At 41.2% G+C, this 15,810-nt stretch overlaps 1 protein-coding gene across 1 annotated transcript in view; it reads right to left on the bottom strand.

Moving 5' to 3' along the window:
• Positions 1 to 15,810, bottom strand: part of LOC126094461 (katanin-interacting protein-like) — a 338,835-nt gene that overhangs the window by 30,010 nt on the left and 293,015 nt on the right. Inside the window, exon 12 of the mRNA XM_049908844.1 lies at positions 13,896 to 14,035. Coding sequence (XP_049764801.1) covers positions 13,896 to 14,035 — 140 coding nt within the window. The remainder of the gene's footprint in view (positions 1 to 13,895; positions 14,036 to 15,810) is intronic.

Genomic DNA, 15,810 nt, shown 5'->3' with positions numbered 1-15,810 from the left:
TTCACTGTCATCGGGAGTGTTACTTATGCCACACTTCTTGAAAGATTTAAAGTAATGCCTTCTCTCACTCTAGACTGTGAATGTTTACCCACTGGCACATTTTTTTGATTGTAGGTCATTTTAAAGTTCCCTTCAGCGTGAATTGTTCCATTCCTCACTCATAAACACTGTAGATGGTTTAATTATTGAGACATTAAGATGTGCAATTGTGAAGTAAGTCCCCCCAGAATAACAGCAAGCTCTGTATCTCCCCTTCTCAATTTCTCTTTTACAGAATTTTTCAAATGATTACTAAATTGATGTGGCACAAAAAGAGAACTCTTATTCAATAAAGCACCTTTCCTTCTTAAAGCACCTTTCCTTCTCACCCACACTCTGTCAATCCATAATTTCGAAACACCTTCGTCCATCCAACCCTTGACATATATGTGAACTACAGCACCTAGCAGTATCTCAAGAGATTTTGGCATTCTTTTGCACTTTAAAACAATCATTGGATTAAGTTTAGTACCATCAGCACAACATGAAAGGATAACAGTGTAGCACATTTTTTCATGTTCACTTCTTTTATAGTTACAGTTTTAGCATATTTTATGGCAACAGTTCTGTTACTCAGCACATCAAATGTCAGAGGAGTTTGACCATATTACTATTTGGCTTAGTTTTACACTGGTTTTCTTTTGATGTTGAATAATAAGGTGATGGAAAGGTAATATTTTCTCTTCATGCTCTTGCAGCATTTTCCGTTGCATTTTCTGAGATATTTTGGTTTTGGTTCATATGCTAAGCCCATGACGCTTCATAAACCTGTAGCACCAATCAACTACACCCTTAAAGTATGTTAAGTTCAACTATACCATTAGCTTAAGAGTGTGTATTTGATTCATTTTTGTATTTATTCCAATGCAACTCAGACAGGTGCCCTTGAATCCATTTCAATACGTTATCGCCTAGTTTCGGCCGTTTTGCATTTAGTCCTCTATTTGCACATTTAGTCTTCCGCTTTTTTTCAGTTCTTCTTCACTAACATGCCAATCACAAATTGTTTTTTCCTGTTGGTGGAGGACTGGAAGGCCACTCTGCTGTCGTTTCCATGTTCTTCTGCATGTGCTATGTGCTATTACTTTCAATTTATAGCCTGCAACATATGAATATCTTTCCCCCCCCCCCCAGTATGAAACTAGCTACTAACAAAAATATTGTACTGCTATTGATAACACAAATCACCTTCAATTCAAGCTCACTGGCACCATAGACTGCATGATGCTTCATAGGCTAGACAGTGTTCTGGGTTTATGATGGCAAGAAGGAAGGGAGAAAGGGAGACAGTCTTAGCAAAGTTGTGAATCTGTACAACTTAGGTTCATCGCATTGTTACACTGCTACAGCCAGTTAATTCAAAGCTGTCTGATAGAGGTAGGCTTCCTGGCAGCATTGAATATATGGCCATTTTTCAGACTAGCGGGAGTTTTAAATCAAAGACTGGACATTTTTATACTAATTTGGACTACAAGACAACCCTGAATATTGGGGGCAGTTTTTCAAAGAAAAAAGTCTGTCTTATAGTCCATACGGTATGTGGGGCACAACTGAAATATTAGGTTGTTGCGTAAGTTTGAAGCGTTTCTGTTTCACTTGTTGGTATTCTGATTGCTATGGGTTTATGTATCAATTGTTATTTTTTATTTGTAGTTCACTGTTGCTATCTGAGTTTGCATATTGTCATTCTGTCATTTGGAGATAGTAGGTGGAGCTGTGGACACAAGAAAATGAAGTGCCAAGTGGAGTAATCAGAACAGTTCCAAAATATTCTTCTGTTTGAATTCAACAGTGGAGGCAGTCAAAAATATTCGCGCCATGTAGGCAGACCGTCTTGTACATTTGGTTCTCTGCAACTTGAATAAATTGTAAACTTGTCATATTAACACACTACATTATTGTTCTGTGTACTGTCTGTTCCTGCATCTGATTGCTCCTGCCTGACATTAAAATAAACATGTACAATGAAGCATGCACATTTCACTGCATCAAATCCAAAATTTGATTGACCAGTAACATTCACAAAAGGCTCATTACAATCACTAATCAAGTAAATGATATGTGACAGCTCCTGTGGTACACAAAACTTGTATACTATGCAGTATGATAGCCTGATGTTATGGACATAATCTTAATCTATGCAAAATGTGAGTATTGGGATTTGCTTAATTGTAACAAATGTATATTTTTCCCACTGTGACAGTAAACAAGTTTAAGAAACAATTCCTTTGCAAGCTTTTCTGTAGACTTCCGTAACCATGATCATGTCATGGGTACGATTACAATAACCTGTAAATGTATGTCATTTCATCTACATACTGAATAACTGAATCTTAAGGAATGTTGTTTTAAAAGGTGAGACTTAACCACCTTCAATATGCTGTCAGGATATCTACGAGGTGTGTTTTTTAAGTAAGTACCATTTTGAAATTAAAAAAAAGACATGCTAAGATATCTCAATAATGTTAATTTTACATGAAAGCCTGTACCTTAATCTACGCACTGACATCATTACGGTCTAACTCTTCCTTCTTTATGTTGTATACTGAGTGTTTAAGATGCCTCCGATAATCGTGAGTCCCTCCGACTGTGGAGTATGGGCTGTTATAAGATTTCTTAGTGCTAAAGGCCTAAAAGCTTCGATATTCATTGTGAGATCTGTGCAGCTTATGGAGGAAACTTTATGAGTGATGGAATGGTAAGAAAGTGGGTGAGAGCATTTAAAGATGGCTGCACAAATGTGCATGATGAACAATGGAGTGGGCGTCCTTTGGTCATTAATGAAAGTTTGGTGCAGGAAGTGGACAATAAGGTGAGAGAAAACAGATGCCTTATGATTTCCTCCTTGCAGGATGACTTTCCTAATGTTCCTCGTAGTGTTTTGTATGGCATTGAGACCGAGCACTTGAATTACCGAAAATTGTGCGCATGTTGGGTACCGAAAATGTTGACAGATGTGCACAAAACCAAATGTTTAAACAGTGCATTGACTTTCCTTGAGCGGTACCACAACGATGGTGATGATTTCTTAAGCCAAATTGTTACGGGCAATGAAACGTGGGTGGCCTATGTCACACCAGAATCAAAGCAACAATCCATGGAAGTTGAGCAAGGGCACCGTTTTGCTGCAAGACAATGCCAGTCTGCATGTGGTGAATAAGACCAAAGATCTCATCACATCTTTTCGATGGGAAACTCTAGATCATCCTCCGTACAGCCCCGATCTTGCATCCAGTGACTACCATCTGTTCCTGCACTTGAAGAAACACCTGAGCAGACAGCGTCTTCAAGACGATGACGAAGTCAAAACAGTGGTGACGCAGTGGTTAACAAGTCAGGTGGCGGACTTCTATGAGGAGGGATTTCAAAAACTGGTACAACGTTATGACAAGTGCCTCAATATTGACGGAAATTATGTAGAAAAGTAGATTAAGGTACAGGCTTTCATGTAAAAATAAAATTATTGACATATCTTAGCACATCTTTTTTAAATTTCAAAACGGTACTTCCTTAAAAAACACGCCTTGTATTACAGTCACAAACAGTACAGCTATGCTAAGAATTCACATTTTATTCCTGTTCATTAAATCAGGAAAGACAATAGGACAACAACACTGATTTGTGCTGTGTAACCAAAATATTTTATTTGGCACTCCAACACAATAAAAATAAACTGAATATTTTTGTACCTTAAGTTCTGAGAGTGTTTTACTACACTCATCTCTGAACACTGGCCTGAAAACTATAATACAATTTGCATTTAGCAAGATAATTTAAAATAACATGTCAATGTTTTCCACATTTTCATAACACAGTAATGCAGTTCAAGTGAGGGTTTTATGTACTTAACAACCATAAACCTTAATTTTCTCTTAGAAAGTAAATGCACTAAACAGGACTCATATGCCTGCACAGAAATGTCAACATCATTGAACTCAACAGTTGGAGCTCTGAGCCTAGCAGAAGAATCACATACATTGGCAATTACATAGCTTTTGTGGAGGATAAATAATTCTCTTCTCTCTTGCAGCTCTTTCATAGAAGTGTCTCCTTACACCTATTACAGCAAAATTTCTGGATGCCTTTAAGCACTAAGTAACCAGCAATGTGTGCTACTGAACACTTTTATAAAGAAATGTCTTTCTGAGAGGATAAAAAATACTGATATTAGGTTTCCACACATACAGAAATCTAGAGTATTTCTCGTTGTCCAATCAGGCACGATGTTTCGGCAAGTCGACTTCTTGCCATCTTCAGATGTTCCTAGAGTCTGACTGATCTCTGATAGATGCTGACTTTTTTACCCCCTCCTGCAGCTTTTGTCTGTCTACCTCATGCGAGATTTCAATGGTTACTTCACAGCCCTTACCATCTGTATCCTCCTCACCACCACCAGATTTTCTGAGCTGCGTAGATGAGAGCTATCCTTACAGCACATCCTTCGCTCCCATAGCATTCCTGGCATGAACCTAAGGTAACTTGTTGCCCACCTGCCCTACCCAATAGAGTGTGTGTGTGTGTGTGTGTGTGTGTGTTTGTATGTGTGTGTGTGTGGGCGCGTGAGTGAGTGCATGTGAACACAATCCCCACCCCAGTGCCCTCGCCCAAGTTGTGTCCCCACATCTACTAGCTGTGTGCTGTTTCTCACGCCCTAGTCTATGAAATCACATGCCCAGCTGTCTGCCAACTGCCTCCTCTACTTGCACCCCTAGCTTGACCATGGCTACCCAAACTCCCATAAGCCGCTTAACCTCAAACTCCTCCCCGCCTCCTGCTTCTCTCCACCCCTCACCCCACTACACCCTACATTCCCACCTCACCTCAGTAAACTCACCATAGACCAGGAAAGAGCTGGCAGTCAATCGAGCACAATCAGGTTTGCCAGAAGTTTCATAAAAGGAGATTCCCTGATATTTCCCTGATTTCCAGACAAGTTTTAGCATTTTTCCCTGACAAATTTTGATATATCTAGGGTAAGTAAAGATATAAGTTGACAAAAAACGTAAGGACTTCTGTGTTTCTCTCCCGTTCTGTTTTGTACTGTTTTAGGGTGCAAAAACAACTAGGATCATATGCACCCATGTCAAAACTGTGAAACATGATGTAAAGTGAGGAGTTAAAAATGACTACATGTCAATCCACAATGACCGAAGAGAAGACAGCTAAAAACAGGGATGTGAAGAAAGGTCTGTAACATACACCATAGAGAAATGGAGGGCCAGAACTAAAAATTAAATGGCCATCGCCATATTGCTATGATGGATAAGAAGTAAAATGCCGATAACACAGAAGGCAAATGCGAACAGGAATGTAACTAGTCAACAAAAGGGTATTTCATCAGGAAATGGCGGACAGTTAAAAATTGGATGCAATGTGCACAAAGTGGTAGGGGAGCACCACTTAACAAATGACAATGGCTAAAAAGGCAGTGCCCAATACACAACCTAGTTAAAATGACCTCCTCATGGCGGGAGGGGGGAGAGGAGGTCATCCAAGCCACTGGGAGAGGCTTAATAACCCAGAGCTTACTCCCATGAAGGGAGGACTAGTGGCGACGGCAAAGTCAAACCACCTCCTGACAGATGGTAACATAGAGTTCATCAGAGGGAATGTAAGAACTAGTGGGTACAAGGACTGCAGCCTTTGCAGCAGTGTCAGCAGCCCTGTTTCCTGTCAGACTGACATGACCATGAACCTACATAAACATCACAGAAGCTCCAACAAAAGTGAGCAAGTGCAAGCTTTCCTGGACCTGTAGCATTAAGTGACAGATGGTATACAGTGCATAGAGGATTTGAAGAGCGCTGAAAGTTTGAGCAGATGACACAATTCAAATGCTTGTGTCGCCAGATGTACTCCATGGCTTGACATAGGGTGAAGAGCTCTGCTGTAAATACTGAAAAATGTGCCATACGTGAATACCAAAAATGTCAGTGCCAATGATGAAAGCACACCAGACACCATGGTCAGTCCGAGAGCCATCAGTGTACACAAAGGTACTTTCACAAAATTCTGTGTGAAGGTTGTGAAACTGAAGGCGATACAGCAAGGCGGTGTAGTGTCCTTAGGAAGCGAATGAAGGCCAAGGTGAACATGGGCCACAACACGAAGCAAAGGTGGTGATGGGTTCGCACCCCACCAGGAAAGTTGCAGGGAGGATGAAGTTAATCCGCTGGAGCAAGAGCCAAAAGCGAACTCCAGGAGGTAACAGAGAAGAGGGATGCACCCCATACTGGCAATCAAAGGAGTCATCGAAGAAGGAGGCACAGGACTGATGGCCACGCATAGCAGACAAACAGTGTGCATATCTGCTGAGGAGGAAGTCACGGTGGTTGGACCTTGGTAGTTCGACAGCTTCTGCATACAGACTCTCAACTGGGCTAACGCAGAAGGCGCCAATGGCCAATTGGATGCTATGAAGATGGCTAGTATTGAGATAGCCTAGGAGGGATGGATGTGGAAAGGCATAAACAAAGCACCCATAGCCTAGTTTCATACGGACAAGGGATGGGTACAAACAGTGGAGGGTGGTTCCATCTGCACCCCAGTAGGACTACGAGAGTTTTCTATTGAGCAGCAGCCCCAGGAATTTCGTAGTTTCAATGAATGGAAGAGCAACAGGCCCAAGATGTAAAGATGGTGGGAGAAACCAATTGCACCACCAGAAGCTCATACAAACAGTTTTGTCAGTGGAAAAACGAAAGCCATTGTTCATGCTCCATGAGTAAAGATGATTGAGACATCGCTCAAGATGCTGTTCAATGAGACAGGTCCATGAAGAACTGCAATAGACGGCAAAATCATCAACAAAAAGGGAACTGGAGATGCCCAGTGTGAGACAGGCCATTATAGGGTTAATGGTGATAGCAAAGAGGGTGACACTCAGGAAGGAACCCAGAGGCACACTGTTTTCCTGGATAAAGGTGTCCAACAAGGCAGAATCCACACATACTTTGAAAACACAGTCTTTTAAAAATTCCTCAAGGAAACAGGGCAGTTGGCCACGGAAGCCCCACGTGTAGAGTTATGGAGGAGACTAGTCCTCCAGCAGGTGTTGTAGGTTTTCTCCAAATCGAAAAACGCAGCCACAGTCTGGGATTTCCACAGAAAACCATTCATGACTTGGGTGGACTAAGTGATGAGATGGTCAACTGCAGAACACCATGCTCAAAATCCATACTGTGCAATGGTTAGTAAATTGTGAGACTTGAGGCACCATACCAGCTGGGAATGAATCACACGTTTCATCACCTCACAAACACAGCTGGTGAGAGAGATGGAGCAGTAGTAGAAGGAAGGTGTTTGTCCTTACCGGGCTTAGGTATGGGTATGATAGTGGCTTCACACCAGTATCTGGGAAACTTGCTCTCTGCCCAGGTGCGGTTGTACATATTAAGCAGAAAGTGCTCGCCCACAAGACAAAGGTACTGCAAGTTCTGAATATGAACAGCATCTGGCCTTGGGTCGGAGGATCTGCATGAAGTGAGAGCATGATCTAGTTCCCTTGAAGAAATAGTATGCATTGCAACACTCATGATTCTGAGAAGAGAGCCTCCTCCACTCATTTCCAATGGAGGAAGGCAGCTGATAATGGGAGGAGCTCAAAATTTCCTCAAAATGGCGGCCCAGGGTGCTGGAGACAGCAGCAGGGCCCATGATGACATCATCTGCTACTGTCAGGCCAGATACTGGCGAATGGATCTTGGTCGCAGAAAGCCGTTGGAGGTTGGCCCACACGACGGAAGAGGGGGTGGAACTGTTAAATGAACAAGCAAATGAAATCCAGCTAGCTTTTATTTTATCCTAAAGAGTGTGACAACACTGTACATGCATCTGTTTACAATGAATCCAGTTTGCCATTATAGGATAATATTTAACAACACAATGAGCACGTCTCCAAGTGCAAATTGCATCACAGCATATCTCAGTTTCTCCAGGGACTGGGAGATGGCATAGTAAGAGAAATTGCAGGGAATGGAACATTCTGCAGCATTAAGGGTAATGTTTGTAAGATATTCCACCTTGTCATCACAACTGGGGAAATCGTGTTCATCGAAGGTCACCAGGTAAGAGTAAAGCCTCCAGCTGGCCTTAGTAAGCTACGATCTGGGTGTGCACAGAGGTGGGGTAGGAGTCAGTAAGCAGATACCACATGGGAAATAGTCGCTCGAGTAGGTGTCAGAAGGAACGGACTATCAAAACAATAGGCAAGATTGGCAGTGCAGAAAGATAGGTCCAAATGGGAATAGGTGTACGAGGAGTCTGAAAGAAACATGGGTGCTCCTGTGTTAACACAGAAAAGGTCAAGTTGATTAAGAAGGTCAGCCAAGAGGGCACCTCTCAGACAGGTTCTGGGAGAATCCCAAATGAGATGGGGCACATTAAAGTCACCGAGCAGCAGAAATGGGTGAGGTAGCTGCCTAATAAGCTGGAGGAAGTTGGCCCTGATGACATTGAATGATGGAGGGATGTAAATGGTACAAAGGGAAAATGTTCATAGAGGAAGGAAAAGGCAAACTGCAACAGTCTGAAGACAGGCAGGCAGGGACATGTGTTGACTATGAACATCATCACTCCAGTAGCATGACTACCCCATGAGATGGAATGCTGACCTTGGGCGGAAGGTCAAAATGGACCAGGAAGAAATACAAAAGCTCAAATTGGTCGTGAGAAGGCAATTTTGTTTCCTGAAGGCAGAGTACAAGTGGGTGCTGCGATTCTAAAAGCAGCCATAAATTCTCTTTGTTGGATCAAAGGCCATGAACGTTTCATTGGAAGAGAGTCATGATGAGGAAAAAATGAAGTGATGTCGACTGCCGACTGCCAGCCTGTGAAGACTCACTGCTGCAGGGCACTGAGGCAGGAGGATCCAGCTCCATGAGGTCCACAGAAGAGTCGCCTTTCTTCTGCTGTCAGTCTGCGGAGTGCACTGCAGAAAAACAGTTGGTGGTGTGCACTGACAACACAGAGGCCAGCCGAGCAAAGGTACCATATGGCGACACCATCGAAGAGGATCTTTGAGTCGGTGAAGGAGAAGACCGTTTGCCTTTGGCGGACTTCTTCGAGTCTTTTTGGTCATCAGAGGATGACTCAAGTGTTTGTTGGGTGGAAGGTCATAGGAAGTCTTCACGGGAGCATTCCTTCTGTTCTTTCCAGCCTGCCGGTTGTGTAGCTGGTGCCTTCACTCCATGAGGCAAGGATTTGATAGCTTGTTGCACAGCTGGATGAGGGGACTGAGATGCTAGCATGACAATGGGCGATTTCACAACCTCAGAGCTGAATTTGAGGTCTTATGTCTGCATGGCTATGTCCTTCATGGAGCGAGATGCAGCAAGAACAGTATTGTAAGTGCCAGACGGTAGAATGCAGGATTTGCAACAAGCCAATAACTTGCAAGAGACTGGGTAAGGAACTTTTTCCTTTACCGGATCTCCTGGACAGCCCGCTCATCGAGATACGTGAGACAATCTTGAGGGGATGCACCATGGTTGCCATTGCATTTGATACAGCAGGGAGAAGGGGCTGGACAATCACCCTCATGCACATCCCTGCCACAGGTTACACATTTGGCCGAGTGTCAACAAGCAACAAGACATTCGAGTGTGGTTGAAATTGTGACACTGGTGGTAGCACAATGGGTTTGGAATGTATGCTCAGACTGCAAGAACCTCATAACCTGCTCTGAGTGTGGACAGTAGCACCACTCTATCAAAGGTGAGAAAAAGTGTGTATGTGTGGGCATTAAGGAGACATCTACCTTTTTCATCACCCGATGGACAGCAATGACACCCTGATCAGAGAGGTATGTTCGGCCTCAGTCAGACTGTTGAGCAGCCAAGTGTTAATAACACCATGGGAAGAATTAAGAGTTTGATGGGCCTTGACATGAACAGGATAGTCATGGAGAAAAGACACATGAAGCAGTTGTTGTCCCTGAGAACCAGAAGTAGTCTCCAAAAGCAAAGTGCCATTCCGTAAATGAGAGCACGATTTCACAGGGCCAGAAAGTGCATCAACACCTTTCTGAATAATAAACAGATTTACCATTGTGGAAGACTGACTGTCTTCAGTACGTGAAACCACGAAGTACTGTGGTGCAGCTGGGAGGGTATTTGAATGTGGTGCAGCTGGGAGGGTCTTTGAATCATCAGCCTAATTCTGTTTATGTTTTTTAGACACTGATTGTGAAGATGATTGGCTCATTGCAAGAAAATCCCCAATGATTGCCAGCGTCTCAGATGATGTGCTCCTTCCAATTGGGGTCCACCTTCACAAGGGGGCGCAACCACCTTAGGTGATTGCTCACACCTCAGGTCACACCTCCTGAACACCAGACAGAGGGACCAATCGGCAGTTTTTGAAGGTAGCAGCTCAGGCAATCACCCCTCCCTGGGCCTGGCCTTGTAAAGGGACACCATCGTCTAGCATTACTTTTCCTCAAGAGAAGTAATTGATAACAAAAATAATTAGAATTTTTTAAACAGGTTAATATTATCTCAGTTGTTTTTCTAAAAGAATTTCATATGATTTTGTACATGTCATATATTTCAGGTTATAATCCATAAAAAGAATTACTTTATTTTCGTTGTTATAATAGGTATGTACTAGCTGTGTATGTACAGTTAAAATACATCTTTTTTTGAAATATTTGAAATTAGGAAATATCTGGCAGACTTAAAATTCCTATTATTAGTTGCGCAATTTGACGATATTTCTTATGTTTACTTCCGGGTTCATTTATAAAATAATGATATAAATTGGTAGAGATTCATTTGTCAATAAAATTTATAAACTCCTTGGAATATTGTTAGTACCACAGAATGGATTAGTAGTGGGCATGCCTCTGATGTGATCGGACGTGTTTTTATTTTTGGCAATAACAATGTAATTTTCAGTTTTGTTGAAATAGAAATTGTAAAGACAGTGTGACATAGAAAAAAGAGAAAGAATAAAAATTACAGAAACAGAAATTACTGCTCAGACAATACTTCAGCACTATTTATGTCAAATGTAACCATGAGAAACTATAATACCAAAAATTTCAGTTTCAAGAATCAGCCACTAGATGTGAAGAACTGGAGCCAATTGCAAGAAAATAAGATAAGTAAAAAGTTTATTTTAAATCTTAGTCATCTCAAAGCTTATTGAAAGAGTTACTTATGAAGTCAGTGACAATCAACAAGTGATGTGAGGGAGGGGTAGATTAGCCTGTACCAGGGGATACGCGCGAACCCTACTTGTCGAGCCAGGGCTGGGAATTAGGTGTTTCAGGAGTGCACAGGAAGGAAGAAGGAAAAAGAGGAGCTCAAATTGCGAAGCTGAGGAAGGATAGGACAACGTGAATGAAGAAAGAAAAATGGTACAAAAAACAGTGGTGAGACTGTTCTTATGTCAGCTACGGAGAGTGCCGAACATTCATAAAAACACCCCACACATGTTCACCAGAGGAGCGGAAAAAGAACAGCAAGATAGACATTCAGCACGGAAGGGAAAAGATGCTGCAAAGGCTGAGGCCCCAAGGTAGATTTCTCCCCGTGTGAGCAAAAGTCTTAACGTGAACATCTTCTGTAATGAACTGTTTTTAAATGGAGAAAGCAAGGCAAATGTTATATGTGTTCCAGTAAGACCATTGTTGTTATTTTATTTCAATAAAACGGAAACACATTTGTGACAAAAATACACATTTACTTGGAGTCGCAATACAGATTTAAAATACCTTCACTGATTTCAGAAATAACCTCAGAAAAAAGTAGGCCTCCTGAAAGAAGTGTATAAGGCAGGAAGAGTTTTGTAAGCCAACACTATGGGTGACCACCAATAAAACGTTGGTTCCACTATGTTTGTTATTGTCGGTTATTAGTCACTGTGTTATGCCTATTGTGTTACAGGTATTGTGTGATTTTTCTTTCAAGAAATATATGAGTACATAGCACAAAAAACCACCAGCGGATGCCACAATTTTCTTCTTCTTATCGTCCATACTTCCTAATATATAAATTCTTTTTGAAGTGCCAAAATGTATTAGAATAAATAAAATGTATATAAAACGCTGCACTGTACAATGTACTTATGGTGAGACAGTCACATTTTCCTGAAATTCATCGCCCATGGCCTCTGGCCTGCTGAGGAGCACTACAGTCCTGGGTCCTTGGATATACCACAAAAATCTGCCGCATCATACCACACACAAACAGACCTGGACTGCAGGCAGATCGGTGAGACTAGATCCAATGGGCAGGGCTTACACATTACTGGGAAATGATGGGCTTCAGATCGGCAGGCCCGATCAGTTAGAGATACCCACAGAAATGGTCTGTGGTTTTGGTATGTCGTGAAGTCCACTTGTGTGGCCAGTTATTCATATGTTACACACACCATGTTGATGAAATGAAACCAATGAGATTATTCCAGTGTTTTTTCATGTGTCCTTGATATTTCCCTGATACATTTGAAATTCCCTGATATTCCCTCATTTCCAGAATTTGTGGCAACCCTGACAATGCATGGGGACAGGTGTGTGCGTGTGTGTTTGCGTGCATGTTTTTCCTACATGTCTGAAAAAGGAAATGCATTCCAAAAGCTATCCAAGCTCTGTACCTTTGTTTGTGGACCCATCAATGACACAGTGTTTCTGCCTTTCGGTGAGCTGTGCCCTTTATTCCTAAATAATTCGTAATTTTCAATCAGAACTTTCTGTACATTATTATGGTAAAAAATATATTTTTCCTGAGGAGCCTCTTAAGAAATTGGGGGGTGGGGGGGGGGTGGGGGTGGGGGGGTCATCTTACACTCAGGTACATACGGTATTACAGAAACTGAAGCAAGTTCGTAGGGAGGTTTTGGAAGCACACATATGGGAGACCTCAAACCATGTTTTCCTTTAACTTATATTATTCTTCATTTTAATTACTTTGTACTGATCAATGTTTAGTTTGATCTGTTCTATATAATAATTAAAGAGATATAAAAATTAACAGGTTATTTTTATGTTTCCCATATCATCAGAATCCACCAGTTAGTCACCCTGACAACGAATGCAGCAAAGACTGTCAAGTTGTTGGTATATTGGTTTTGACTGGTGTTTCACAATGACGCAGCCTAATATTTAAAATGGTATTTTAAATTTTTTTCTTCTTGTTACTCATCTTGCTCCTTATAAAACCTATCAACAAAATTCTAGTGATTTAACATTATTTTTGAATTTGGGCCTGGCTGCTTTCTAATGTCTGTTTCTGTTCCAGGACCTGGTAAATGGTCAATCCTTTTCTCTCACAAATCTGTATCTAATGATTTCAGTAGCAACAGCATGCTAAACTTCAATGTCAGAAGAGAATGTCTGCACCATATTGCGAAAAGTTACACCGTGTGATAAAACTTGCCTTGCAAGGAGATGGTGATAATCTGTTCACTGTCGTTGAGTACTTTAATGAGAGCAGGGAAGGGCATAGCCAGAAACAGACTGTTAGAAACAGACTGCCTGAAGAACATTATAAACACTCTCTGATGTGAAGTACAGTAGTTTGCAGGTATATATATAGAAGTAGATAGAGAACACTGTGAATGAGAATTCATATACATTTAATTGAGTGAATGGATTAGAGTGAGATAGTGAAAAGGAGGAATCTGATGGCTGTAGAGGCTAGGAGATGTTTACACACAGCTTCATAGGTACACTTAAAAATCTTGTTAACATTTAAGTACTAAAACTGAAAGGTGTTTACTAAGTTTTTCAATCTGTAGTAAAGTAACAAAGAAATATAGGATTTGGATGAGCATATTACATTAAGAAAGTTCACATTGTTTGATTGATTTGATTTCATCAGCTACTCAGTATGTCTTTGAAGTATAATAATTACCTCATCTGGGAGAATTGGGGCTAGCCACATATGTTGACCATCTAGTGTGTCATTAACACCATCCACAAGTTTTTCTGGTGTTCTCACATCACCTTCAACACCTTCTAATACATTCACACTGTCCGGATATGCTCCAATGTCTGAAATAACATGACATTTTAATATAGTATTTGCAAAATATACTAACGGATAACATGAATTGCTTAATAAGACCATTGCAACTATACCAAGACAGTCATTCAGAGCAGAAAGAAAACTACTTCAATAAGTAATGACAACATACAAAAATGTTAAGTCACACCACACAAATGACAATTCACCGCATTAAGGTAGACAGAAAGTTTGAGTTAATATCTTCCCACTTATTATGCAACCAGCACATGATGTCATATAGTTTCATATTTTGGGGAAACTTATCAGTAACTTAAAAATTTTCAGAGTTCAAGAACATGTAAAACGAATTACTTGTGTCATGAATTCAAGAATGTAATCCAGAGGCTTATTCAAACAATAGAAACTCCAGGTAGGAATATCAACAAAGCAGGAAAAGACAGATTGCTGCTTACCATAAGGACATGTCAAGTTGCACATAGGCACATTTAAAAGACACTTACAGGGTGACAACTTTTGAACTGTATGATATAAAATTGTTGTAACTTTTGAACGGTTTGCATTAGGATGTTCAAACTGCATGGTTTGCCGCAAGGCATGATGGGAATTAGCATGTGCATGCATAGTTTGGTTTAGCGGCTAAGCCCTCTTTCATTTGGATGGGTTCATCAATAAGCAAAACTGGTGCATTTGGGGGACTTAGAATCCATATTTTTTAATCGAGAAGCCTCTTTACCCTCAACGGGTGACTGTGTGGTGTGCAACATCCTGTCATGGAATAATTGGTGTGATATTCCTTGATAGTACGATGGCTACCGAATGGTACGTGAAGGTTTTGGAAGATGATTTCACATCTATTATCCAAAGTGACCCTGATTTCGACAAGATGTGGATCATCCAAGATGGAGTTCAACCCTATCGAAGCAGGGGAATATTTGATGTCCTGGAGAAGCACTATGGGGACTGCATTCTGGCTCTAGGGTACCCAGAGGCCACTGGAATGGGCTGCCACATTCTCCAGATGTGAACACATCTGACTCCTTTTTGTGGGGCTATATTAAAGGCAAGATCTACAGTAATAACCCCAAAACCATTGCTGAGCTGAAAACAGCCATTCAGGAGGCCACCGACAGCATTGATGTTCCAACACTTCAGCACGTTATGCAGAATTTCGCTACTCATCTACACTACATCACCATCAATGATGGCAGGCATATCGAACATGTCCAAATATCTATAGTGACATTTACACATTGAAAGAAATGTGGGCATGCTATAGTTTGTAACTAATGTATGTTTTTTCATATAGTTCAATAACTGTCACCCTGTACATCTAGCTCTCGGCCACAGCCTTCATCAGTAAATGATAGGCACACACCAGCAAGCACAGATCACTCACACACAATCGTTAACTCCAGCATCAGCATTCTGGCCTGAGATGCTGGATCTGGCAGTTGTGTGTGTGTGAGGTGTGCTTGCTTGTGTGTGTGAATGGTGTGTGTCTATCCTTTACTGATGAAGGCTGTGGCCGAAAGCTGTATGTAAGTGTCTTTTAATTGTGCCTGTCTGCAACTTGATGTGTCTTCTTTACTGCAAGTAACAATCTGTCTTTTTTTACACTGTTGAGGCTTAGTCAAGGAACTTGAAATACTATGTAATGCTTCCCATTGTAATTATTACATAATGTAATATGTCATAAATAACATAGCATTTCTTTTTCAAACTGAAAGCTCAGTTCACTAAATCAATAACAGAAATAAAGAGTTTTAGTCCATTGACAAATTTTTTTGTAGACCCAACTGAT

Source organism: Schistocerca cancellata, chromosome 8 (genome assembly GCF_023864275.1).
Source record: "Schistocerca cancellata isolate TAMUIC-IGC-003103 chromosome 8, iqSchCanc2.1, whole genome shotgun sequence".
NCBI lineage: Eukaryota > Metazoa > Arthropoda > Insecta > Orthoptera > Acrididae > Schistocerca > Schistocerca cancellata.
Note: the sequence above shows the minus strand (reverse complement) of the source record. Positions and strands in the feature narration are given on the sequence as shown.